The sequence below is a fragment of the Hypanus sabinus genome, chromosome 2 (assembly GCF_030144855.1).
Source record: "Hypanus sabinus isolate sHypSab1 chromosome 2, sHypSab1.hap1, whole genome shotgun sequence".
Classification (NCBI taxonomy): domain Eukaryota; kingdom Metazoa; phylum Chordata; class Chondrichthyes; order Myliobatiformes; family Dasyatidae; genus Hypanus; species Hypanus sabinus.
In genome coordinates this window covers 14639895-14666410 of record NC_082707.1, presented here as the reverse complement: position 1 = coordinate 14666410, position 26516 = coordinate 14639895, and the positions used below count along the sequence as shown (strand labels likewise).

The following is a 26516-nucleotide window of genomic DNA, read 5'->3' as shown; positions in this document are numbered from 1 at the left end:
GCAGAAAATCATCTCCCAATGCACAACATGTAGAACCACCAAGTGGATGAACTACAGCAGCAGACGGTCACGAGCATGCACTCGGTGGCCACTTTACGAGATACAGCAGGCACCTAATAAGGTGACCATTGAGTATGTTGTTCTATCTCTCAACTAGAAATGCGCTTTCTTTAATCGGTCAGAGTTCCCATGAAGCGATTGCGTTGTTTTATTTCCCGGCTTGGTATCCCAGGTGGAAAGATTGCTTGAGGCACGAGATGGTGAATGATATTTTTCGGCACATCTCACATCTAATTAGAAGACGATGATTTTTCTTCTGGGATTTCTAGAGTTGGGTCTAATTCAATTAGCTTTGTCATTTTTGACCACGTGGATATCATCAATCTCTATAAAGCGGAGCGTCTCTCTTTGTGTACATAACGCGCTGTGCCTTTTTAACGTACTGTAATGTACCTCCTCTTTCCTTGGGCAGTTTACTTTGCTCTCCCGGTTCTGGGAGCGGGAAGATCGACCTGTAAACTTTTCGGAGAGTTTCACTTGCCTGGGCTGTATGAAGATGGAGATATCATAATTGGAGGCGTTTTCCCTGTGTACAACAAAGCTTTGGAGGAAGAACCCTCTTTTAAAACTAGACCTACACCTTCCCGTTGTGTCAGGTGAGGTGTAACGGAATCTGGGCAAGTTATGCTGTTGCAGACTCTTCTGATTATTTGCAGTTCCAAAAATGCAATTACCTTTCTGTCATCAAAAATATATTTTGTTTTATAAGCACAAAAGGCTGTGGATGCTGGAAATCCAGAACAACACACACAAAATGTTCGTGGAACTCAGCAGTTCAAGCAGCATCTGTGGAAATGAATAAATGGACCGAGAACCTTCCTCTGGACTCTTCACCCATTTTAAAAAAGCCAATCTCTCTGACCTAGAATAAATTCTAGGATTCATACCCTAGATTTTAAATTATAAACTTTATCATTTAAAGTTATTAATCTTATTCATAAAACAAATACTTAATCTTATTAAGAAGAAGATGTTAAATTTAGGATCTTAAATGCTAAATTTTACATCATTATGTTTCGATTGGACAATAAAAATAATTACAATAATTATGATTTTGTAGGTACTGTGAAAATCAATTTCCATGATCTATAAAAAGACTGCAAATATGAACAAAGAAGATATTTTGCATACACCCAACAAGTCGGGCACCCATGGAAAGAGGAAAACAAGTTCAGTCCTGAAATGATGGCAAAACATTAACCCTGAGACTTTCTTTTTAGATGCAGCCTGACTTATTATGTTCATTCAGTATTTTAATACACATTTAATATCATCTTCTGATAACATTTAGAGTTTGCAAATTTGAGGGGTTGATCTAATACTTATAATATTAATAATCATTTTACTGTTGTACATAAAAGGCAACTAGCAATGGCTATTGAAGACTTTTTAATCACCACTGCTTCAGTTCATCCCAATTTTGATGCGACATGTTGTTCTAATTTCTTGTTTTCATTTTTGCAAATCCTGCTGCTGACCACCTCCTAGTTTTGACCTCAGGGCATTTCGCTGGACGCAGATCATGATCTTTGCCATAAAGGAGATAAACCGAGATCAAAACCTCCTCCCGAATGTGACACTTGGATACCGGATCCACGATTCATGCGCCTCTCCCTCGCAGTCTCTAAGAGCAGCCCTGACACTAATTAATGGCCAGGAGAAAGTTATTCCTGAAGTTAAATGCAATGGAGCTGTCCCTATTCCCGTCATCATTGGAGAATCTGGATCAACCCAGTCCATATCCATTTCAAGAGCAGTTGCTCCCTTTGGAATTCCAATGGTAAGACAATTTACTAAAACCATCCTTGACGTAAAAGTAGTGAGTGAGTGCATTGAAGTGCTAAAGTCTATTGTCAACAACGATACAGCAGAAGTTACTTGTTGTAATGCGGTCGTTTCTGCTTGCCTCAATATAGGAACATAAGACCATAAGAACCTTAAGGTTGATGGGCTACAGCAGCAGAAGATCATGAGCATACACTCAGTGGCCACTTTATTTAGTACCTCCTGTAAACAATTGGTAGAGAATTTCAGTGCTGGGGTCAGAAACCAATCCGTGAAGGGTTCTAACAGAAAATTCTGGAGTCTCTAGATGTTTGGATTGAGAACAGGAAGTGAGATTTTTCTGTTTCTATATTTTGTATTGTTTTTGAATTACTGTCCCAAAGGGATTTTTAGCAGATGAATTGGGTATATATTCTAGGCATAGTTTAGACATATGGAACCTTTGTACTTCCTAGGGAAGTAAAAATGGAATATTGGATGAAGGACAGCAAGGCTTTTGCGAAGCCCACCTAATTTCAATTGTGGACAATGATCTGCATCTTTAATGGCAAAAATGTGCTGGCCCATCCAGTGTGCTTCACTAAATCACTTCCAATAGATTCAATCTGTCCTTCATTTTGTTCCAGGGACAGTCAATATGATTGAATGCAGATTACCTCCTCACTCAGAATGGTGATGGAGAAAACATGCTGATATTACCAACCATGTCCATTTGCAATTCATCAATGTTTTAAAAATCTCCCACCCTTCACCCAGAGACCTATTAATACTTGGTGGACCGAAATCATCACATCACTGTCTCACTAAAGTAGCCAGTATAATCGAGGACCCCATCCACTCTGGACATTCTCCCTTCTCCCACTCCCAATGGGTAGAAGATACAAAAGGCTGAAAGCACACACTACTAGGCTTTGTGACACCTTCCATCCTGCTGTTGTTAGATTATAGAATAGATCTCTTGTATAATAAAATTAATTCTTGATCTCACAATCTACCTGGTTATAGTCTTGAACCTTATTGTTTACCTGCACTGCATTTTCTCTGTAGCTGTTACACTTCATTCTGCATTGTCATTGTATCACTTTGTTAAATCTCAATGCACTGAGTAATGATTTGATTTGTATGAACTCTATTCAAGACAAGCTTTTTCCCTGTATATTGGTACATGCGCCAATAATAAACCAATGCCAATTCCATTTGCAATTCCGACTGGATCAACTGCTTAAACTGCATTTTTTAATTTGAGTTTTATTTAATTAAAAATTTAAATTCCTCAGCAACCGCAGTTAGATTTGGAAATGGTTTCAGTTTGTTAGTTCATGAGTCTAGATTACCATTGTGTCTCTACATCAAAACCTAGCCTAATTAAAGGGAATTTTAAAACATATGATAGCAACTGGGATTGTACACTAATGCTTAAGATCACAAACTTCTCCATCTACAATGCTCTCTATTCCACCCACAAATGCCAAGGTCATGCTTGAAATGAATGCAAATGAAAATATTTCCCTTCAACATTATTGGCTAGAAAAGCTATTTTACTTAAATTGAGGAACCCTAACCCTCCTACCACCTTTTATCATGTCCTGTTGAAGTCTGGAGAAAATAAGAAATCGGACATTGGATACATCCCTTAAACTTGAAGAAATCTGGCAACCTTTTATTCAATATTTTCAAATGATCTGATTTTTGTACTGATTCTCTTCCAGCTATTTTTTTCAGAATCATGGATTTGATCAGGGAGTGTCTCTTCTCTTGGTTTTATTTTCAGGATTGTCTGCCCAGTCCTTTTTTTCTGTTTAGAATAGTGTTTTTTTTCTCTTTACTTTTATCTAAAATTTCTAATAGTCCTTCCTTCCTTCATAAATTGCTAAGAGGAGAATTACACATTCCATATCATAGTTATACTTTGTAGAGCAACACTGCGTGATTCTGATATTGTTTATTTTATCTTCTGTATGTACTGCTATTGACATATATACTAGAGATATTCTCCTCTTTGTATACACACTTCTTTTAAAAAATCAATAAAAAGATTGAAAAAAGAAAAAAAAAGAAATTATTTTGCATCATCTTCCTTTTGCCATTCACTCGGCAAAAAATTGCTGGTCAACCACATTGTATATCAATTGATTCTTTTTCTTTAATTCCCTGCAGATTAGTTATTTTTCTACTTGTGCATGCCTAAGCAACAAAGAAGAATTCCCTACGTTTTTCAGAACCGTGCCAAGCGATTTATTTCAAGCCAAGGCTTTGGCTCAGATCGTAAAGCATTTTGGCTGGACCTGGATTGGAACCATTGCAGGAGACAATGAATATGGGCGATATGGGGTTCAGGCATTTTCTGAGCAAGTAAAGCACGCTGGAGTCTGCATCGCTTTTTCAGAAACGATCCTCAGAACCTACCCCAAGGAAAGGATACTCAAGATTGTTGACACTATAAAAACGTCAACTGCAAAGGTTATTCTAGCTTTTACCTCCGAGGGTGATTTTTACCCTTTGCTGAGAGAAATTGTGCATCAGAATATTACGGGGATCCAATGGATAGCAAGTGAAGCTTGGATTACAGCCGCAAGGCCATCCACCAAGGAAAATTTCAAATCTCTTGGGGGTGCTATAGGATTTGCAAGTCACAAAATGAAAATCCCCAAATTTCAAAATTTTCTTTTTAGTCTACGCCCTCCAAATTCAACTGATAGCTTTATAACTGCTTTTTGGGAAACAATATTTGGTTGCACTTTTAAGGCAAAAATACAGGACTCTAAATTCAACACTGAGAGATGCTCAGGGAAAGAGAACTTACATGAGGTGAATAATTCATTCTTTGACACCAGTGAACTGAGAGTGTCCTACAACGTCTACAAGGCAGTTTATGCCATAGCTCATGGACTCCACAGCTTGTTATCTTGTCAGAATAATTTGCAGGGAGACAATCTTTGTACTAATATTTCAAACATCCAGCCATGGCAGGTAAGAAAATAAACTGATGAATATCTTAATGACAAAATTTGGAGATACCCCTAAAAAGTTCTCTGAAACTGCATGAGTGTTTCAAATTTTTTTAAATATTTCCTCAACTCCAAAGCACCAAATAGAGATACTTGGACCTCACCTGACAGAGAACTAATAGCAGCCCATTACTTCCTGTAGCTAATAAAGTGGTCACTGAGTGTATATTCATGGTCTTCTACTGCTGCAGCCCATCCACTTCAAGGTTCCAAATATTGTGGGTTCAGGGATGCTTCTCTGCACACCACTGTTGTAATGCATGGCTATTTGAATTACTATCACGTTCCTATCAGCTTGAACCAGTCTGGACATTCTACTCTGACCTCTTTCATTAACAAAACGTTTTTACCCTCAGAACTGCATTCACTGGATGTTTTATTTATTTGTTTGTTTGTTGAATGCACCAAGCTCTGTAAAGTTCAGAGACTGTTGGCATGAAAATGTCAGGAGATCAGCAGTTTCTGAGATACTCAAACCACCCCGTCTGCCACCAACAATCATTCCACGGTCCTGGATTGGACCATTTAGATCATATTTCTTCCCTAGTCTGATACTTGGTCTGAATCTCTTAACCAAATCTACAAGTTTTTATGCATTGATTGGCTGATTAGATATTTGCTTTGATGACCAGGTATACAGGTGTACTTAATAAAGTGGCCACTGAGTGTATATTTCACTATTATATTTTATCCAAGTCCTCCTTAAATGGATCAATGCCTTTTGCTTAATCTTCTCCATAAACCCCACATTCTAACAATTATTGGGTGTCAATCATGAATAACTGTATATTTGGCTGTGGAAATTAGCAATTACTGAATAGTGCTCACATAAGGTTTTGATACTCTGAAGCATGTAGAGATGTTCTATTTCTAATGCACTGTCAGATTAGATTGTTCATTAGTTTCTGAACTACCAGAGTCCAGAGGATGAACTCAAGAATTATTTTAATTTGATTACTTAACTTTAATGATCCCAAGAGTTAAAGGGTTAATGTGTAAGTATTTGATAGCATTCACTGCAGTTTAAAAGAATGGGTTGGGATGGAATCTCATTGAAACTTATCAACTATTGAAAAGCCTCAAAGTGGAGAGCATGGTTCATACATTGGGGAGTGTAGGACCAGAGGGCACAGCCTCAGAAAACAAGGACCTGTTTTCAGAACAGGGTTGAAGAGGAACTACTTTAGAATGAAGGTGGTGAATCTGTGGAGTTCACTGCCACAGATGGCAATGGAGGTCAAGTCATTTGCTAAATTAAGTCAGAGGTTGCAAGGTTCTTGATTAGTAAAATTGTCAAAGCTATGGGGACAAGGCAGGAGAATGGAATTGAGAGGGATAATACTGTAAATCAGATATAATGGAATAGCGGATGAGACAATGGGCTGATTAGCTGAATTATGCTCCTATGTCTTATGGTCTTATTGCACTATCAAGATTCAAAACTGAAGATATTAACAAATTAGCTTTCGTTTTCTCATTGTTGCCCTTAGCTCCTCCATCATTTGAAAGATGTAAGATTTACCAACCGCCTTGGAGAACTCGTATATTTTGATCCAAATGGGGACCCACCTGCATCATATGACATTATAAACTGGCAGCTGAATGACAAGGGGTTGGTTGAACATGTTACAGTTGGATATTTTGATGCATCTGCAGCACCAGGAAAGGAATTTAAGATAAATGAAGATATTATTCTGTGGCATGGCAACCAAAGCACAGTAAGCCTCTGTTTAAATCTATTCTTTACTGAAAGAGTCATCATTGGAAGAGCAATAGCCAGCTGTACAATTTTAAAACTCTGGATCATTTGGCCTAAAGTCAGGGAGTAATTCTTAATATATTGTGCTGTGGCTGAAAAACAAACCAATTTTCATGGCATTTATAAATAGGTGATTATGCTCAAGGCAATAAATTTCATATTGCTCATGTCGTAGAAATCGTTTGCCTGGATCTTGGTATGAAAAGCTGAAAGTTTGGAACAGAACAATGGTGTTGCAAACTTCTGGAGATTCTGGCTTTTTTCTGTGAGTTGTCTAAATGCAGGGGTCCTGAACCTGTAACCAAGTATGTCTACCAAATACCAAGCTGCTGTAGGAACTCTGCAGGTCAGACACCATCTAAAAAAAGGAATAAAGCATCAGTGCTTTGGCAGGCAGCATTTTTGTAGGGAAATGTACACTCTTTACCATTTCTAAATAGTAAATGGTCTCAACCCAAAGCTTTCACTGTACATTTCCACAAAAGGTGGTGCCTGACCTGCTGAGCTTCTCCATCAGCTCATTTTCATTTTGCTCCGGATTCCAGTATCTGTAGCCTCTTCGGTTCCAGATCTGTTGGATCACTCATATAGAATCCATCAAGAGTTCTTCCATCTTGTCAGAAATTGCCAGCAAATTTGCTGAGGAAACATAAGACTCAATCACTTTAAATGGAAATTGTGGGACGGCTGGTTAAAAAAAAAAAGGGCAAATATAAGTTCCTTACAAATATTGTTAATTTTTATGCTTTTAGTTAACATTTTAAGTGTTAAACTTAAAAGTCATTACTTTGTTTCATTCGTTTTTAATTGTCTCCAAAGGTTATTTCAAACAAAACTATTTAAAGCCCTTTTTTGGCCATCATCGCAAGAACTTTGTATCTAGACATGATATGTACAAATGTGGAGAAAACTGGCAGTAATTTGAGGTAGTGAGCCCAGGTCAGTTAAATTATGCAAAGAAAGAGGAGACCATTCAGCCCAATACTTCTTATGCTGGCTTTCTGAAGGACTTTTCCATTTAATTCCACATCCAAAATCCAAATAGGAGCAGCAGTAGGCCATCTAGCCCATCGAGCCTCCTCCACCATTCAATATGATCATGGCTGAAATGGCCAAGAACATCTCCACCTCCCTGCCTTTTCCTCATAACCCTTAATTCCCCTACTGTACAAAAATCTATCCAAACATGTCTTTAATGTATTTTCAGAGGTAGCCTTCACTGCATCATTGGACAGAGAATGCCACAGATTCACCATTCTCTGGAAAAAGCAGTTCCTCTTCATCTCCATCCTAAATCTACTCCTCCAAATCTTGAAGCTATGTCCCCTCGTTCTAGTCTCACCTACCAGTGGAAACAACTTTCTTGACTCTATCTTATCTATATCACTTTCATAATTTGATATGTTTCTATAAAATGTCCTCCCATTCTTCTGAATTCCAGCAAGTACAGTCCCAGGTGACTCAATCTCTCCTCATAGTCTAACCCTCTCATCTCTGGAATCAACCTGGTGAACCTCCTCTACACCATCTCCAAAACCAGTATATCCTTCTCCAAGTAAGGAGACCAGAACAGGCACACTTTACTCCAGATGCAGCCTCACCAATGTCCTGAACATTTGCAACATAACCTCCCTTCTCTTAAATTCAATCCCTTTAGCAATGAAGGCCAAACTTCCATTTGTCTTCCTGACAGCCTGTTGCACCTGCAAACCAACATTCTGTGATTCATGCAGAAGTACTCCCAAGTCCCTCTGCACAGCAGAATACTACAATCTTTTACCATTTAAATAATAACCATATAATGATATAACAATTACAGCATGGAAACAGGCCATCTCGGCCCTTCTAGTCCATGCTGAACGCTTACTCTCACCTAGTCCCACTGAACTGCACTCAGCCCATAACCCTCCATTCCTTTCCTGTCCATATACCTATCCAATTTTACTTTAAATGACAATACTGAACCTGCCTCTACCACTTCCACTGGAAGCTCGTTCCATGCAGCTACCACTCTCTGAGTAAAGAAATTCCCCCTCATGTTACCCTTAAACTTTTGCCCCCTAACTCTCAACTCATGTCCTCTTGTTTGAATCTCCCCTACTCTCAATGGAAAAAGCCTATCCACGTCATCTCTATCTATCCCCCTCATAATTTTAAATACCTCTCTCAAGTCCCCCCTCAACCTTCTGCGCTCCAAAGAATAAAGACCTAACTTGTTCAACTTTTCCCTGTAACTTAGGTGCTGAAACCCAGGTAACATTCTAGTAAATCTTCTCTGTACTCTCTCTATTTTGTTGCCATTTTTCCTATAATTTGGCGAACAGAACTGTACACAATACTCCAAATTCAGCCTTACCAATGCCTTGTACAATTTTAACATTACATCCAAACTCCTATACTCAATGCTCTGATTTATAAAGGCCAACATACCAAAAGCTTTCTTCACCACCCTATCCACATGAGATTTCACCTTCAGGGAACTATGCACCATTATACCTAGATCACTCTCTTCTACTGCATTCTTCAATGCCCTGCCATTTACCATGTTTGTCCTATTTGGATTATTCCTACCAAAATGTAGCACCTCACACTTATCAGCATTAAACTCCATCTCCCATCAATCAGCCCACTCTTCTAACTGGCCTAAATCTCTCTGCAAACTTTGAAAACCTACTTCATTATCCACAATGCCACCTACCTTAGTATCATCTGCATACTTACTAATCCAATTTACCACCTCATCATCCACATCATTAATGTATATGACAAACAAGATTGGACCCACTACAGATCCCTGAGGCAAACCACTAGTCACTGGCCTCCAACCTGACAAACAGTTATCCACCACTACTCTCTGGCATCTCCCATTCAGCCACTGTTGAATCCATTTTACTACTTCAATATTAATACCTAACGATTGAACCTTCCTAACTAACCTTCCGTGTGGAACCTTGTCAAAGGCTTTACTGAAGTCCACATAGACAACTTCCACTACTTTACCCTCATCAACTTTCCTCGTAACCTCTTCAAAAAATTCAATAAGATTTGTCAAACATGACCTTCCATGCACAAATCCATGTTGACTTTTCTTAATCAGACCCTTTCTATCCAGATAATTATATATACCATCTCTAAGAATACTTCCCATTAATTTACCCACCACTGACGTCAAAATGACAGGCCTATAATTGCTAGGTTTATTCTTCGAACCCTTTTAAACAATGGAACCACATGAGCAATACGCCAATCCTCCAGCACCATCCTTGTTTCTAATGACATTTGAAATGTTTCAGTCAGAGCCCATGTTATTTCTACACTAACCTCCCTCAAGGTCCTAGGGAATATCCTGTCAGGGCTCAGAGATTTATCCACTTTTATATTCCTTAAAAGCATCAGTACTTCCTCCTCTTTAATCATCATAGTTTCCATAACTTCTGTAACTTAACTTCTTAATAATAATCTGCTTATTATTGATTATATCTGATTATAACTTAATAATAATCTGCTCTTGCATTTTCCCTTCCAAAGTGGATATCCTTCCTTTTCCCACCATTTTACTCCTTCTGCCAGACCCTTTTCCACTCACTTGACCTAACTATAACTCTTTGCAGACTCTTCATATCTTATACACAATTTGCTTTTCCACTCAATTTAGTATTGTCAACAGACAGATGCACTACCCTCGGTCCACTCTTCCATATTGATATTATATATAGTGAACAGTTGCGGGCCCAGCACCAACTTTCTGGTATATTGCTCACCACTGATTGTCGATCAGAGTAATACCTTTGTATCCCAACTCTCTGCTTTATCTTATTTAACCAGTCCTCTATCCATGCTAATACATCACTCCCAACTCTATGCATCCTTATGCTATGGATAAGTTTTTTTATGTGGCATCTTATCAAGCGCCTTCTGGAAATCCAAGTAAATAACATTCACCTGTTCCTCTCTGTCCACTGCGCTCATTATCAAAGAATTCTTGCAAGTTTGTCAAACAGGACCTGCCTTTGCTGAATCCATGTTGTGACTGCCTGATGGATCCATTTCTTTCCAGATGCCTCGCTATCTCTTCTTTAATGATAGCTTCAAGCATTTTCCCAACTACAGATGTTAAAATAACTAGCCTATAGTTACCTCCCTTTTGCCTAGAGCATTTTTTGGACAGTGGCATGACATTCACCATCTTCCAATCTGCCAAGACCTGCCCAGAGTACAGAGAATTTTGTTAAGTTATAACCAAAACCTCTACTATAACTTCTTGCCATTTCTTTCGGTACCCTGGGATGTATTCCATCAGGACCTACAAGTTTGCTCACTACTACTTCTTTAGTGATAGCTATTGTATTGAGGTCCTCACCTCCCATAGCATCCATAACATATCACTTTGGCATGTTAGACATGTCCTCCACCAAGAAGAGTGACACAAAATTGTCATTCAAAGCCTCTGCTATTTCCTTATTACCCCATACTAATTTCCCCTTCTTGTCCCCCATGGGACCTACATTCACTTTAGCCACCTTTTCCATTCTATATAATTATAAAAACTTTTACTATCCAATTTATATTTTGTGATAGTTTATTTTCATAATCTAGCTTTCCTTTCTTTACTGCTTGTTCAGTGGTTCATTGTTGCTTTTTAAAGTTTTCCCGGTCTTCCAGTTTCCCACCACTCTTGGCGACTTCGTATGCACAAGCTTTTAGTTTGATGCCTTCTTTTATTTTGTAAGTTATCCAAAGCTGGATTTCCCCACCGTTACTGTCCTTGCATTTAACTGGAATAGACTTTTCTTCAGCACCGTGAAAAACCTCTTTGAAAGTCTTCCGCTGTTCATCAACTGTCCCACCATATAGTCTGTGTTCCCAGTCTACACTAGCCAAATCCTCTCTTATCCCATTGTAGTCTCCATTGTTTAGTCATAATATGCTGGTTTTAAATCGAACTATTGTAACTTCCATTTGTATGAGAAACTCAATCATACTGTGATCACTCTTTCCAAAAGGATCACTAAATACAAGATCACTAATTTTACCCGTCTCATTGCACGGGATCAATACGATAGCACGTTACATGCTGTTCAAGAAAGCCATCATGGCTGCATTCTATGAAGTCCTCCTCAAGACTGCCTCAACCAACTTGAGGCACCCAGTCTACATGCATGATAACTGCTGTTTCATTCTTATATGCATCAGACATGTCTCTGTTTATTTCCTGTGTCATTGTCATGTTATTGTTCGATAGCCAATAGACTACTCCCAGCAGTGATTATTTTTCCCTTTACTACTCCTAATCTCTACCCAGATGGATTCAACAAACTGCTCCTTAGATCTTATATCATCTCTCACAATCGCCTGATCTCCTCTTTAATTAAGATTGCTACCTCCCTTACCTTCCAACCGTTCCTTCCATATTACCGATATCCTTGGATATTTAATTCCCAATCCTCTCCACCCTGCAACCACGTCTCTGTACTGACCACTAAATAATACCCCTTGGTACTGATTTGTGCCACAATTTCACTGACCTTGTTTTGAATACTACAGCTATTTAAATAAAGTGCCCTTACACTCAGTGTGCTTTAAAAATTTTGCAGTCTTTTACTCTTTTGCACTTGTGTTTTCTTCACTTCCCTCTTACTTTTCTCTTTTTTTATCTTTTTCGTTTTCTTAATCTTTATCCACACTTTTTTTTAACTTTATCCATACTTCTCAATCTGTTGAACCCACATTCCCACTATTTAGTTTAATAAATGCAGTATATGATTAGTTGAAATGGGTGGTAATGGTAGGCACCAAATTGAACTGGTGAATTGGTTTATCATGTCACATGTACTGAGAGATGCTGTTAAACTTGGTTTTGCATGTGATCCGTACAGCACACTGTGTATTGAAGTATTAAAGGCAAAACAATAACAGAATACAGAATAAAGAGATGCTGTTGCAGAGAATGTGCAACGCAGGCAAACAATAAGGTGCAAAGACAAGTTTGATTAAAAGGTGAAGAATCCATCTTGACCTACTAGGGGACCATTTAATAGTCTTATAACAGTGGGGTAGAAGCTGTCCTTGAGCCTGATGGTGAACGATTTCAGAAAAAGAAGTATTAGCCTTATTTGTCATACGTACATCAAAACATAGAAATGTACAGTGATGTGTCATTTGTATCGATAACCAACACAATGCTCAAATGTGTTGGGGGGAACCTGAAAGTGTTGCCACACTTATGACACCAGCATGCCCGCAACTTACTAACCCTAATCCGTACGTCTTTTGGAATGTGCTAACACCCTGGGAAAACCTATGCAGTCATGGGGAGAATGTACAAACTCCTTACAGATAGCTGCAGGAATTGAACTCCCTTCTGATCACTAGTGCTGTAGATTGTTACACTAACAACTATGCCACTATACTACCTTGGGCTACTTTACCAAGGCAGTGGAGCGTATAGACAGAATCCATGGCGCGGGGAGTGGTTTCCATGATGTGTCCACAATTCTGCATATACCTATTGGACCGATGGGCCTGGTTCCATGCTGTTTTCCAATATGATTCTATTAATATATTCTCTCCTTCACAATGTGCAGATCCCACAGTCCACCTGCAGTGAAATCTGCCCACCTGGAACGAGGAAGGCCGTACAAGATGGACAACCTATTTGTTGCTTTGACTGCATTTCATGTGCTGCAGGAGAAATCAGCAATGTAACAGGTTCGTGAGAATGATTTTTCTTGGAAAGATCGTTGGAACCTACACTCATTGCCCACTTCATTAGGTACATCGTGTACCTAATAAAATGGCCACTGAGTGTGTGTTTGTGCTCCTCCACAGGCAGTTGCCCATCCACTTCAATATTCAATGTGTTGTGTGTTTTGAGATGTTCTTCGGCACACCAGAGATGTAACACATGGTTATTTGAGCTCCTGTCACCTTCCTGTCAACTTGAACCAACTTGAATTTTTGTTTGATGCACCATTCTCTGTCAACTTGCATAAAAATCTCAAGATATCAGCAATTTCTGAGATACTCAAATCACCCTATCTGGTACCATCAATCACTCCACATTCAAAGCCACTTAGGTCATATTTCTTCCCCATTCTGATGGTTGGTTTGAGCAACAACTGAACCCTTAGCAATGCTTACATGTTTTTATGCATTGAGCTGCTGCCACAAGTTTGGCTGATTGGATATTTGAATTAACAATCAGGTATTCAGGTTTACCTAATAAAGTTGCCACAGAGTGTATTCAAGTCTGACAGCTTAGCAATGCATTTAATGCAAATAACTAGTCAAACCATTTACACAAGTATATGTATGCTCTGGTATAATGAATAATGGCTTGCATCAGCATCACAGGGCCATGGCATCAAATGTGCAACAAGAAAAACAAATTATATGTTAATTATTTTTTTCAAGAAGGAACACAATCAGAACCTAAAAGTGAAGTCTATTTGAGTGCAAAATCGTATTCACAGAGTCTTAGAACACTATAGCACAGAAACAGGCCCATTCATCCATCTAGTTCGTGCCAAGGTATTTATCTGCCTAGTCCCATCAACCTGCAGCCAGACAATAACCCTCCATGCCACTCTCATCCACATACCCCACACCCACCACTTGTGCTCATTCCACACACTCACCAACTTCTGATTAAAGAAGTTGCCCCTTGTGCTCCCCTTAAACATTTCAGCTTTCACCCTTAACCCATAAACCTTAATTGTAGTCTCACCCAGCCTCAGTGGAAATTGTTGCTAATGGAAGTGCTGCTAAACTGTAGTGATTAGGGTTGTGACGCTCAGATCAAGAACTTGAATGGTTGAAGGGAAGTAGCTGTGCTTGAACCTGGTGGTGAGTGACATTCACCTCCTGCCCAATGGTAGCTGTGATGAGTGACATTCACCTACTACCCAATGGTGTACCTCCTGCCCAGTGGTAGCTGTGAGATAAACACATGGCCCAAACAGTAGGAATGCTGCCTTCTTGAGGCAGCACCTCCTGTAGGTGTTATCAAAGGCATGGCGTGACAAGCCCATGAGATACTGGGCAAGGTCCACCATTTTCTGCAGCTTCATGTGTTCCTGCACCTTTGAGTTGCCATACCAGACCAAGATGCAACCAGTCAGGATACTTTCAATAGTCCTCACATAGAAGATTGTTAGGAAGTTCAAGCCAAACCTCCTTAACCTCTGAAGAAAGTAGAAATGCTGATATGCTTCTCCTACAATTGCATCTATACATTGAGCTCACAACAGGACACCTGTTATGTTAATGTTCATGAATTTAAAACTGCTGACTCTTACCACAAGAAAGAATTAAAATAGAGCATTTGATTTTACTAGCAGGAAAATCATCTTAGATTTAAGCTGACTGATAAAGATGGCAGTTCTTAGGAGGAATGTATCAGCTAAAAGAATGGTAGAATGCCATTTAATACCAATGTTCAAAATTATAAACTGAAAGCAAGAATATAATGCTGAAACTTATAAGACATTGGTCACACCATATCTGATTTTGAGTAGTATTCAGCCCTATATCCAAGGAAGAATATGCTGGCATTGGAGAGGATCCAGAGGAGATTCACAAGAATGATCCTGGGAATGATTGGATTAGTGTATGAGGAGAATATGATGGCTCTGAGCTGTACTTACTGGAGTTAAGAAGAATGAGTTTGGTGGGGGGGGGTGGGGGGGATTTCATTGAAATCTACTGAATATGAAAGGCCTCGATAAAGTGAATATGGAGAGGATGCTTTGAATTGTGGGGAAGTCTAGGACCACAGGACACACCCTCAACATAGAAGGATATCACTTTAGAACGGAATTTAGGAAGAATTTTTTCACCAGAGTGGTAAATCTGTGGAATTCTTTGCCACAGATAGACATGGAGGCCCAGTCATTTAGTATATGTAAAGCTGAGGTTGATATGGTCTTGATTCAAAAGGCTGTCAAACATACGAAGGGAAGGCAAGATAATGGGATTGAAAGAGATAGAAAATCAGTTATGATAGAATAGTGACTCAGTGGGCTAAATTGCTTAATTTTGTTCCTATGTCTTATGAAAGGTCATGACTTGTAAAACAAACGTGGTTGATTAATAAATGATTGAATTCTCCTAGATTCATTTGAATGCATGAAATGTCCTTTGGAATACTGGTCCAGTGACGACAGACAACAGTGCATCCTCAAAGAAGTTGAGTTTCTTTCCTTTGAAGATACAATGGGAATTATACTGATGACTGTAGCATTATTTGGAACATTTACCACTCTGGCTATTCTGACTGTCTTCATGTATTCTAAGGACACGCCCATTGTTAAAGGCAATAACTCTGAGCTGAGTTTCCTTCTGCTCTTTTCCTTGATTCTCTGTTTCCTGTGCTCGCTCACGTTTATTGGCAAGCCCTCCGCCTGGTCCTGTGTACTGCGGCACACGCTGTTTGGCATTGCATTTGTCCTGTGCGTATCCTGCATTCTGGTGAAAACGATCGTAGTGCTGAAGGCGTTCCAGGCGACCGTTCCTCAAAAGAACACAATGAAGTGGTTCGGGGCTGCCCATCAGAGGTGCATTGTCTGTGCATGCACTCTTGTCCAAGTTCTGATCTGTGTGGCGTGGCTCGCAATGGCCCCACCATTCCCTGCAAGAAACATGACCTATTATCTTGCAAAGGTTATTTTGGAGTGTGACGTGGGGTCTCCAGTAGTTTTCTATTGTGCATTAGGTTACATTGGTGTTTTATCCGGCTTGTGTTTCGTTCTGGCATTTTTGGCGAGAAACCTACCTGGTAATTTCAATGAAGCTAAACTCATAACCTTTAGCATGCTTATCTTTTGTGCTGTTTGGCTGACCTTCATTCCTGCCTATGTCAGCTCACCTGGGAAGTATATCGTTGCTGTTGAGATCTTCGCAATTTTGTCATCCAGTTTTGGATTGTTATTCTGCATTTTTCTTCCCAAGTGCTACATTATCCTGTTCAGACCGGAGGAGAATACGAAGCAGAGTCTGATGGGGAAAAGCCTTAGCAAGAAGGGATAAGGCAGACGCAACAGAGAGACTAAGTTACTGGGGTCAATCCATCCAGAAAGGCTTTAGTGAAGAGACACTGTATCGGGGTGAGGGGAGGGCAGCTCAGTAGTGTGGCATTTAGCGTAACACTTTGCTGCACCTGCAACCTGGGTTCAATACCCAACGCTGACTGCAAGGAGTTTGTATGTTCTCACTGTAACCACATGGGTTTCCTCCAAGTGCTCTGGTTTCCGCCTACATCCAAAAATCAAACAGGCTAGTAGGTTAATTTGTCAAGGGTGTAATTTGGCAGTGTGGGCTCATAGCTCTTATTGTGCTATATCTATAAAATAAATAAAATAATGTAACTGTGAGACTTACTGCTCCAAAGCACCAACCCAATAGATTCTGTATTTGCAACAGCCCTCCCCATCATTCTCACTTAGTTCCATTCTCCAACTTCTTGCCCTCTCAGATTCCATCCTCACTATGTCACTCCACCTATCACCTCCCAGTCTATGTCATTGCTGTTGTTATTGCTTGTGTGTTCTCTGAACATTATGGGCATGCTCTGTTGGCACTAGGATATGTGGCAACTCTTGCAGGCTGCCCACAGCACATCCTTAGGTTGTGTTGGTTGTTAACACAAATGACCCATCTCACTGTATGTTTCAATGTACATGTGATAAATAAACAGATCTGAATTTGCCTGGGTGTTGTAGGTGCCTTCTGTCACTTTCTATGTGTGGTGACATCTCAGATCCCAGTTCACTGTGGACTTCTCTGCTGCTGTTAGATTGGGTCTGTGCACTGACAGTGACAAAGAAAACATGAGCCTTGAAAGGGTCATAAAGTAGATAACGACATTTATATCACATTAACATCACTGGTTGGTCTAGAGTTTTCACGTGTAGTCTCTCCACTGCCACTCTCCACTCTCCACTATTTATTTAGAGATACAGCACAGAATGAGCCCTTCCAGCCCAACAAACCACAATGCCCAGCAACCCACCTATTTAACATTAGTCTAATCACAAGACAATTTACAATAACCAATTAACCTACCATCCGGCACATTTTTGGACTGTGGAGGTAAATGGAGTTACCCAGAATAAACCTACATTGTCACGGGGAGAAAGTACAAACTCCTTACAGGCAGTGCCAGAATTGAACTCTGGAATACTCTGAGCTGTAACAGTGTTGTGCTAACTGCTACGTTACCTATGCACCCTATTTTATTACCTTAAGAAGCATGAAATTATCTGGATTTCTTTATTCACTCAGAGCATGTGGATCTCACTGGCTGTACCACTATTTATTGTCCATCCTTAACTCCCTCCAGGAGATTAAGGAGAGGTTGAACAAACTTGGATTGTCTTCTCTAGAGTGTCTGAAGCTGACCCCAGGATTCCAGAAGTACAGAGTCATAATACTACAACATGGAAATTGTCCTTCAGTCTACTAAGACTACATTAACCATCAAACACCTACTTCCATTCCTATTTTATTCTTCAACTCTTCCCAGAGTCTATCACTGTCTTGCATACCAGGGCCAATAATACGCCAATGCGTGCATGCTACAGTTGTGGGAGGAAACCAGAGCACCCAGACAAATCCCACACAGAAAAAAGGTAAAATGCTAACCCAACACAGACAGTAGCTTAGATCAGCATTGAATCCCCGCAGCTGGAACAGTTCTGTGCCTGCCAGAATTTGGGGTGGACAGGGGCTTTCCGTCAAATAGTGAAAAGTTCTGATGAATTAATTTCTCTTTTTCCAATGACAGCAGTCTGGTTTTCTTTCTAACAATTTTCAATTGCTTTGATCCAATTGATTTCTGTATCTTATATGTATACAGTCATACTCAAACAATAACTTGTACTTTGAGCTTTATAAGATTGGTTTTATATTTTTATTTTTGTTTTTATTTTTGTGTTTTTTTTATCCAACTGTGTATTATGCTGCAATGGATCCAGAATAACAGTCATTTTGCTCTCCTTTACACTCGGATACTGAAATAAACAATTTTGAATTTTAATCTTGACCTTAAAAAGCTGGAGCTTCTTCCCTGAGGCCAACTTGACCCATCCTGCTAATGGACAGTCAAAAACCATATTAAATTTATTATCAAAGTCACCATATACTGTCCTGAGCTTCATTTTCATACAGGTACTCACAGTAGAACAAAAAAAGTACGCACAAACAGTCAATGTGCAAAACATACAGTGCAAATACAGAAAAAAACTAATAATAATATTAATTTTCATCATCATCGGCAATAAATAAATAAGTAAATAAATAATACTGAGAACAGGAGTTGTAGAATCTTTGATGTGGGTCCATTGTGTGTAGAATCATTTCAGCTTTGGGGTGAGTGAAGTTATCCACGCTGGGTCAGGAGCCTGATGGTTGTAGGGTAAGAACTGTTCCTGAACCTGGTGATCTGGAACCAAAGGCTCAGGCAAAGGCCTGAGCTAAAGAAACACCTCTCAAGATACCTCCTCCCCATGACTGCCTTTCCCACAAACCATCCTACCCTCACCTTCCTCTGATGTCTGGGTTCCTTCGTGGCTGTGCCTTGCCTCTGCTCTGTTTGTGTAGAAAAATAGATTTAGTAAAGCAGAGAACACATTGATAATTGTTTCAAAATTTATAAAGACACCTTGACCCTCATGGTGTGATTAACTTACTTGGATTCTAGTCAGTGCTACTTATTGCCATCTGTCAGAGTTGCTAAAATGAGCCATTGATTCATTTAATACTTTACTAATGCGATTGTTAATTAATCATGTGATAATTAATTTCAACACTTACACATAAAACTTAAAGATAATATATTAACGATTAGCTTCATTTGTCACGAGTACATCAAAACATTGAAATATCCAGCAAAATTCATAATTTACGTCAAATCAAATCAGCGACGGTTGTGCTGGAGACAGCCCACGAGTGCCGCCACACTTCTGGTGTCAACATAGCCTGCCCACAACATACTAACGCTGCCTTTTCAACCTTGGAATGTGATAGGGAACTGTAGCACCTGGAGTTAACCCACATGGGGAGAATGTACAGACAACAGCAGAAGTTAAAGCCCCTTCCTGTGATCACTGGAACTGTAAAGTGATGCGCTAACGGCTACACTGCTGTGCCTGTGTGATTGACCTGCTTCATCAATGTGATAACCAAAACTGCAATGACTTTGTCTTCAATGGACAAAGAGTTATACAGTACAGAAACAGGCCTATCAACCTCACTCATCTATGCCAAACAAGGTGTCTATCCCTGAGCTTCACCCACATCCCTCTAAACCATTCCTGCCCATGTTCATTTTTAAATGTGCTTTGAAACATTTTGCTATATCTGCCTCTACAGCTTCTCTTGGAAGCTCATTCCACATACCCACCTCATGTGAAAAAATATTCCTCTCTGATCTCCTTTTACGTCTTTCCCCTACATTCAGTGGCCCACAAGGGGTACCTAATAAAATGGACACTGAATGTATGACCTCTAGTTTTAGACTCCCTACCATGAGTAAATGACTGTGACTGTTTATCTTATTGGTGCCCCTCTTGATTTTATAGACCTCTACAAGGTCAACCCTCAGCCTCCTATGCTACAGAGAAAAAAGTCCCAGCCGATCCAGCTTCTCATTATAACTCAAGCCCTTGAATCCTTGTGAATTTTCCTGCACTCTCTCCAGCTTAATGACATCCTTCCTATAGTTGGGCAACCAGAATTGTACATATTATTTCAAGTAGGTAGATAATATCCTGAAACAGGAGGGTGAGCAGCCAAAAGTTGTGGTACGTATTGGTACCAATGACATAGGAAGAAAAAGGAAGGAGGTTCTGTAAAAAAGAATATAGACAATTAGGAAGGAAGCTGAGAAGCAGGATCTCAAGGGTAGTAATCACAGGATTGCTGCCTTTGCCATGTAGAAGTGAGGATAGGAATAGAATGAGGTGGCAGATAAATGCATGGTTGAAGAATTGGAGCAGGGGACAGGGATTCAGATTTCTGACCTGTGCAATAGGGACAGGCTGCACTTCAATCTGAGGAGGACCAATATTCTTCTGGACAGGTTCACTGGAGTTGTTGGGAGTGGTTTAAACTAATGTGTCAGGAGAATTTGAACCAGTATGATGGTGCTGAGGATGAGCCAGCAGGTTTACTAATAGATGATGGGTGTAAAATGACAAGCCAAAGATTGGGTTCAAATGCAGAACAGCAAAAAGTTAAAGTCTACCCCATCGAGGCAAAATTCAAAAGAGCAAAGAATGTAGGACTGAAGGTGCTGTACTTAAATGTGTGCAGCATTCAGAATAAGGTGACAAATTTGAGGCACGGTTAGAGGTACAACAGTGTGGGTATCACAGAGTCATGGCTGAAAGAAGGCCATAAATGGGAACTTAACATCAAAGGGTATACCTTGTATTGAAAGGACAGACAGGAAAGCATAGGTGGTGGGTTGTTTCTGTTGGGAAGAGATGGAATTACATCTTTAGACAGAGGTGACATAGGGTCAGAGAATGTTGAATCTTTGTGGGTGGAGTTAAGAAACTGCAAGGGTAAATAAAACCATTATGGGAATCATAAATAGGCCTCTAAATAGTAGCCAAGGTGTGGGATGTGACTGCAAAGGGAGCTGGAAAAGGCTTGTAATAAGGATAATGGAGAACTTTAGCCTGCAAGAGGATTGGGAAAATCAGGTAGGTGTTGGATTGTAAGAGATGGAATTTGTTGAATGCCTATGAGATGGCTTTTCTGAGCAGCTTGTGCTTGAGCTGACTTGGGGTAAAGCTATCTTAGACTGGGTGTTGTGCAATAACTCAGATCTGATTAGGGAGCTTAATGAAATGAGAGGGAGAAGCAAAATTTGCATGTATCAGTATTGCAAAGGAATAAGGAGAATTACAGAGGCATGAGAGTGAAGCTTGCACAGGTAGATTGGAGGAGGATACTGGTGGGGATGATGGCAGAGCAGAAATGGTTGAAGTTTCTGGGAATAGTTCACAAGGCGCAGGATAGATATGTCCCACGGAGAAGAAGCGTGAAGTGTGAAGAAGGAAGAAGGCAACTGTGACTCACAAAGGAAGTTAAGGACTTCAAAAAAGCCAAGGAAAGGACATACAAGGTAGCAAAAGTGTGTGAGAAGTTGAATGATTAGGAAGCTTTTAAAATCCAACAAAAGGCAACTAAAAAAAAGCTATAATTAAGGAAAAAATGAATTATGAGGGCAAAATACAAAAATATAACTGCAGATGCTGTGGATCAAAGAATACGTACACAACGCTGGAAGAACTCAGCAGGTCAGGCAGCATCTGTGAGAAAAGAGTAGCCAACGTTTCGGGCTGAGACCCTTCATCCGGAATGCGGGGGGGGAGAGAGGGCTGAAGCCCAGTAATAGAGATAGGGGAGGGGGTAGGGCCTAGAGGCGCCAGGTGAAAAACCAATCAGAGGAAAGATAAAGGGGAGAGGGAGAGGGGATAAGCATGAAAGTACTGCAGAGTTGAAGGAGCAGAAAGTTGAAAGGGGAGAGAGGCAGAGAGGGACCTGGGATAGGGGGAGGGGGGGGGGGAATTACCAGAAATTGGAGAAGGGTTGGAAATTGAACTATGAGGGCAAACGAGCCAATAATATAAAGCAGGATACCAAAAGTATTTTTCGGTTATATAAAGAGAAAAAGGGATGTGAGCGTTGATATTGAACCTCTCAAAAATGATGCTGGTGAGGTAGTAACGGGGGACAAAGAAATGGCAGATAAACTTAATGGATATTTGTCTTCACTATGTCTCTGTCTTCACTATGGAAGACACTAGCAGTGTGCCAGAGGTCTGTGAGCGTCATGGAGCAGGAATGAGTGCTATTCCTATTGCAAAGGTAAAAGTACTAGGCAAACTCAATGTTCTTAAGGTGGATAAGTCACCTGGGCCAGATAAACAACATCTCAGTGTCCTGAGAGAGATTGCTGAAGAGATAACAGATGCATTGGCCATGATCGTTCAAGAATCACTTGACTCTGACATGGCCTGGAGGACTGGAAGATTGCAAATGTCACTTAACTCACAAAGAAGGGAGGAAGGCAAAAGAAAGTAAATTATAGGCCAGTTCGCCTAATCTCCATTGGTTGAGAAAGTGTTGGAGTATATTATTAAGGATGAGATTTCAAGGTACTTGGAGACTAATGATGAAGTAAGTCAAATTCAGCATGGTTTCTGTACAGGGAAATCTTGCCTGACAAATCTGTTGGAGTTCTTTGAGAAGTAACAAGCAGAGTGGACAAAAGAGAGGCACTGAATGTCATTTACTTGGATTTTCAGAAGGCATTTGATAAGGTGCCAGACATGAGGCTGATTAACAAGATAAAATCCTATGGTGTTACAGGAAATATACTGGCATGGATAGTGGAATGGCTGACTGGCAGGAGGCGGCGAGTAGGAATAAAAGGGGCCTATTCTGGTGTTCCTCAGGGGTCAGTATTGGGACTGCTGCTTTTCACTTTGTTTGTCAGTGATTTGGATAATAGAATTGATGGCTTTGTGGCAAATTTGTGAATGGTATGAAGGTACATGGAGGGGTAGGTAATGCTGAGGAAGCAATACAATTGCAGCAGGACTTAGACAAATTGGAAGTATGGACAAAAAAAACTGGCAGATGGAATATAGTACAGTGTTGGGAAATGTAGGATAATGTATTTTGGTAAAAGTAACAATACTGCAGACAATTATCTAAATGGAGAGAAGGTTCAAACACCAGAGGTACAGAGGGACTTAAGAATCCTTGTGCAAGACTCCCAGAGGTTAATTTACAAGTTCAGTCTGTGGTAAAGAAGGCAAATGCAATGTTGTCATTTATTTCAAGGGAAATAGAATATAAAAACAAGGAGATAATGTTGAGCCTTTATAAGGCACTAATCAGGCTGTAGTTATTGTCAACAGTTCTGGCCCCCTTATCTCAGAAAGGATATGTCGTCATTGGAGAGATTCCTGAAGAGGTTCACAAGGATGATTCTAGCAATGAAAGGATTAACATATCAGGAGCAGCTGGAAGCTCCAGCCCTGTACTCATTGGAATTTAGAATAATGTGGGAGATCACATTGAAACCTACTGAATGTTGAAAGGACTAGATAGCATGGATATGGACAGAATGCTTCCTGTGGTGAGAGTATCCAGAACTAGAGGGCACAGCCTCAAAATTGAGGGGCAAACCTTTCGAAAAGAGGTAAGGAGCTTTTTTTCAGCCAGGGAGTAGTAAATCTGAGGAATGCTCTGCCACAGAATGCAGTGGAGGCCATTTCCTTGCATATATTTAAGGCAGAAGTTGATCGTTTCCTAATTGGCCAGGGCACCAATTGACGAGTAAGCAAATGTATGGGGCTGAGTGGGATTCAGGATCAGCCAAGATGGTATGACAGAGCAAACTTGATGGGTTGAATAGCCTAATTCTGCTCTTATGTCTGATTGTATTATGGTTCAATTCACCTGGACCAGACGGTGTACACCCCGGGGTTCTGAAAGAGGTAGCTGAAGAATTGTAGAGGCATTAGTCATGATCTTTTAAGAATCACTAGGTTCTGGAATGGTCCCAGAAGAAAGGAAATTTGAAAATGTCACACCATTTCCAGAGTGAAGGGGACAGAAAAAAAGGAAACTATAGGCAAGTCAGTCTGGCCTCAGTTGTTGGGAAGATAATTAAGCATGTGGTTTCGAGTAACTTGGAGGCAGATGATAAAATAGGCCAGTTTCCTCAAGGGAAAATCTTGCCTGATAAATCTGTCAGAATTCTTTGAAGAAATAACAAACAGGACAGACAAAGGAGAATCAGTTGATGATGTGTACTTGGAATTTCAGAAGGCCTTTGACAAGGTGCCATATATGAGGCTGCCTAACATGTTACAAGCCTATGGTATTACAGGACAGATCCTAGCATGGATAAACAAAGGCTGAATGGCAGCTGCTAAGAGTGGGAATAAGGGAGCCTTTTCTAGTTGGCTGCCAGTGACTAGTGGTGTTTCACAGAGGCCTGCGTTGGGACCATTTCTTTTTATGTTATATGTTAATGATTTGGACGATGGAATTGATGGTTTTGTTGTAAAGTTTGTGGATGATATGAAGATGTTGGAGAGGCAGGTAGTTTTGAGGAGGTGGAGAGGCTACTAACCACTAAGACAGATTAGAAGAATGGGCACAGAAGTGGCAGATGGAATGCAGGGAGTGTCAGGAAGTCTATGATCGTGTACTTGAATAGATGAAATGAAAGGGTTGTCTATTTTGTAAATGGAGAGAAAATACAAATATCTGAGTTGCAAAGGGACTTGGGAGACCTTATGCAGGATTTCCTAAAGGTTAATTTGCAGGTTGAGTCTGAAGTGAGGAAGACAAATGTGATGTTAGTATTCATTTCAAGAGAACTAGAATACAGAAGCAAGAATGTAATGTTGAGACTTTATAAACCACTAGTGAGGCCTCACTTAGAGTATTATAGCAGGTTTGGGCCCCTTATCTTAGAAAAGAAGTGCTGAAACTGTAGAGGATTCAAAGGAAGTTCAGGAAAATGATTCCAGGATTGAATGGCTTGTCATGTGAAGAGCATTTGATAGCTCTGTGTCTATTCAGTGGAGATCAGAAGAATGAGGGGTGACCTCATTGAAACCTATCAAATGGTAAAAGGCTTTTATAGGGTGGATGTAGAGAGGATTCTTCCTATAGTGGGAGAGTCTAAGAGTAGAAGACACAGGCTCAGAATAGAGAGGTGTCCTTTTAGAATAGAGACGTGGAGGAATTTCTTCAGCCTGTGAATGGTGAATCTGTGGTATTTGTTGCCACAGGTAGCTGTGGAAACCATCTTTCTGTATATTTAAGACAGAGGTTGATAGATTCTTGATTGGTCATGGTATGAAGGGATACAGGTGACTGAGGTTGAGAGGAAAATGCATCAGCCACGATGTAATGCTGGAGCAGACTTGATGGGCCATATGGCCAAATTCTGCTCCAATATCTTCTGGTCTTATGGTCAAACGTGAAAAGAAAGATTGAAAAACCAAAAGACCCAACCACTAACCACAGACACCACTTACCCTTGCCCACACTGCGCCAGAATATGTGGATCCTGGGTCGGCCTCTACAAACACCTGAAGACCCACCAACAGACAATTCCTTTGGAGAATGATATCCCATCTTGAGTGATTGCACTATTACTACACATTACTCCAAGTGTAGGTTCACCAACGACTTGTACTTGTAATATCTTTCCTGTGAACCAGATATAAATTCATGTTTTAAACCATAGAGATCGGTTTTCTTTGTCATGGATCAGTGATGGAATCTGGATTTGCCAGTCTATTTGACTTCCCTGAGGATACTGGAGCCCTTTCTGAATTTCCTACTAAATCTCTCTGATTTGCAACAGAGAGCTAGGTTGGTACCAAGTACAAGCTGATCTTTCTAAGCAGCTGGAGATGCCAGGGAAATCTAGCCTGTTCAGTGGCGTAGTGGTCCAACTGAAATGGAAGATCTCACATAGTAAGTTTCAATTACTTCTGACAAATAAGTGTTGGGGACCTAGGCATCAATAAGAGAGTAACCATAAACCCTTTGAAATAATTCCTCTTCCTCCCAGGAAAGTGTAAGCTATAGAGTGACCCAGTTAAACATAGAACAGGCCCTTCAGCCCACAGTGTTGTGCCAACGTTTTGACTACTCTGTGACCAATCTGACCCGTCCCACCGCCCTAGCCCTCCATTTTTTTCCATCTATATGCTTGTCTCTTAAAAGCCCCTAATATATCCCTGGCAGTACGTTCCAGGTCCCAACCACTCTCCTTGTTAGGAAAACTACCTCGAAAATCTGCCCTATACTTTCGTCCGATTACTATCTTTGTGGAATGTGGAATAGTAGGCGAGGCCTGA

The 26516-nt window shown here is 40.3% G+C and overlaps 1 protein-coding gene across 1 annotated transcript; it reads left to right on the top strand.

The window, feature by feature from the left end:
- The first annotated feature begins 513 nt into the window (after positions 1–513).
- On the top strand, positions 514–26516 carry LOC132403217 (extracellular calcium-sensing receptor-like). Its single transcript, XM_059986617.1, has 8 exons — positions 514–656; positions 1549–1840; positions 4003–4815; positions 6344–6571; positions 8054–8056; positions 13197–13320; positions 15725–16618; positions 26383–26516. Exons 2-8 carry the CDS (start codon positions 1583–1585, stop codon positions 26514–26516), a joined length of 2454 nt encoding a protein of 817 aa, XP_059842600.1. The 5' UTR covers positions 514–656; positions 1549–1582.

What these genes read in the sequence shown, in the direction of transcription:
- LOC132403217 (XM_059986617.1), top strand. Translation starts at nt 1,583, where the DNA reads ATGATCTTTGCCATAAAGGAGATAAACCGAGATCAAAACCTCCTCCCG. An exon ending in AGAAATCAGCAATGTAACAG is followed by an intron (nt 13,321 to 15,724) that starts GTTCGTGAGAAT and finishes GAATTCTCCTAG; the next exon opens with ATTCATTTGAATGCATGAAA. An exon ending in GCAGAGTCTGATGGGGAAAA is followed by an intron (nt 16,619 to 26,382) that starts GCCTTAGCAAGA and finishes GTCTCTTAAAAG; the next exon opens with CCCCTAATATATCCCTGGCA.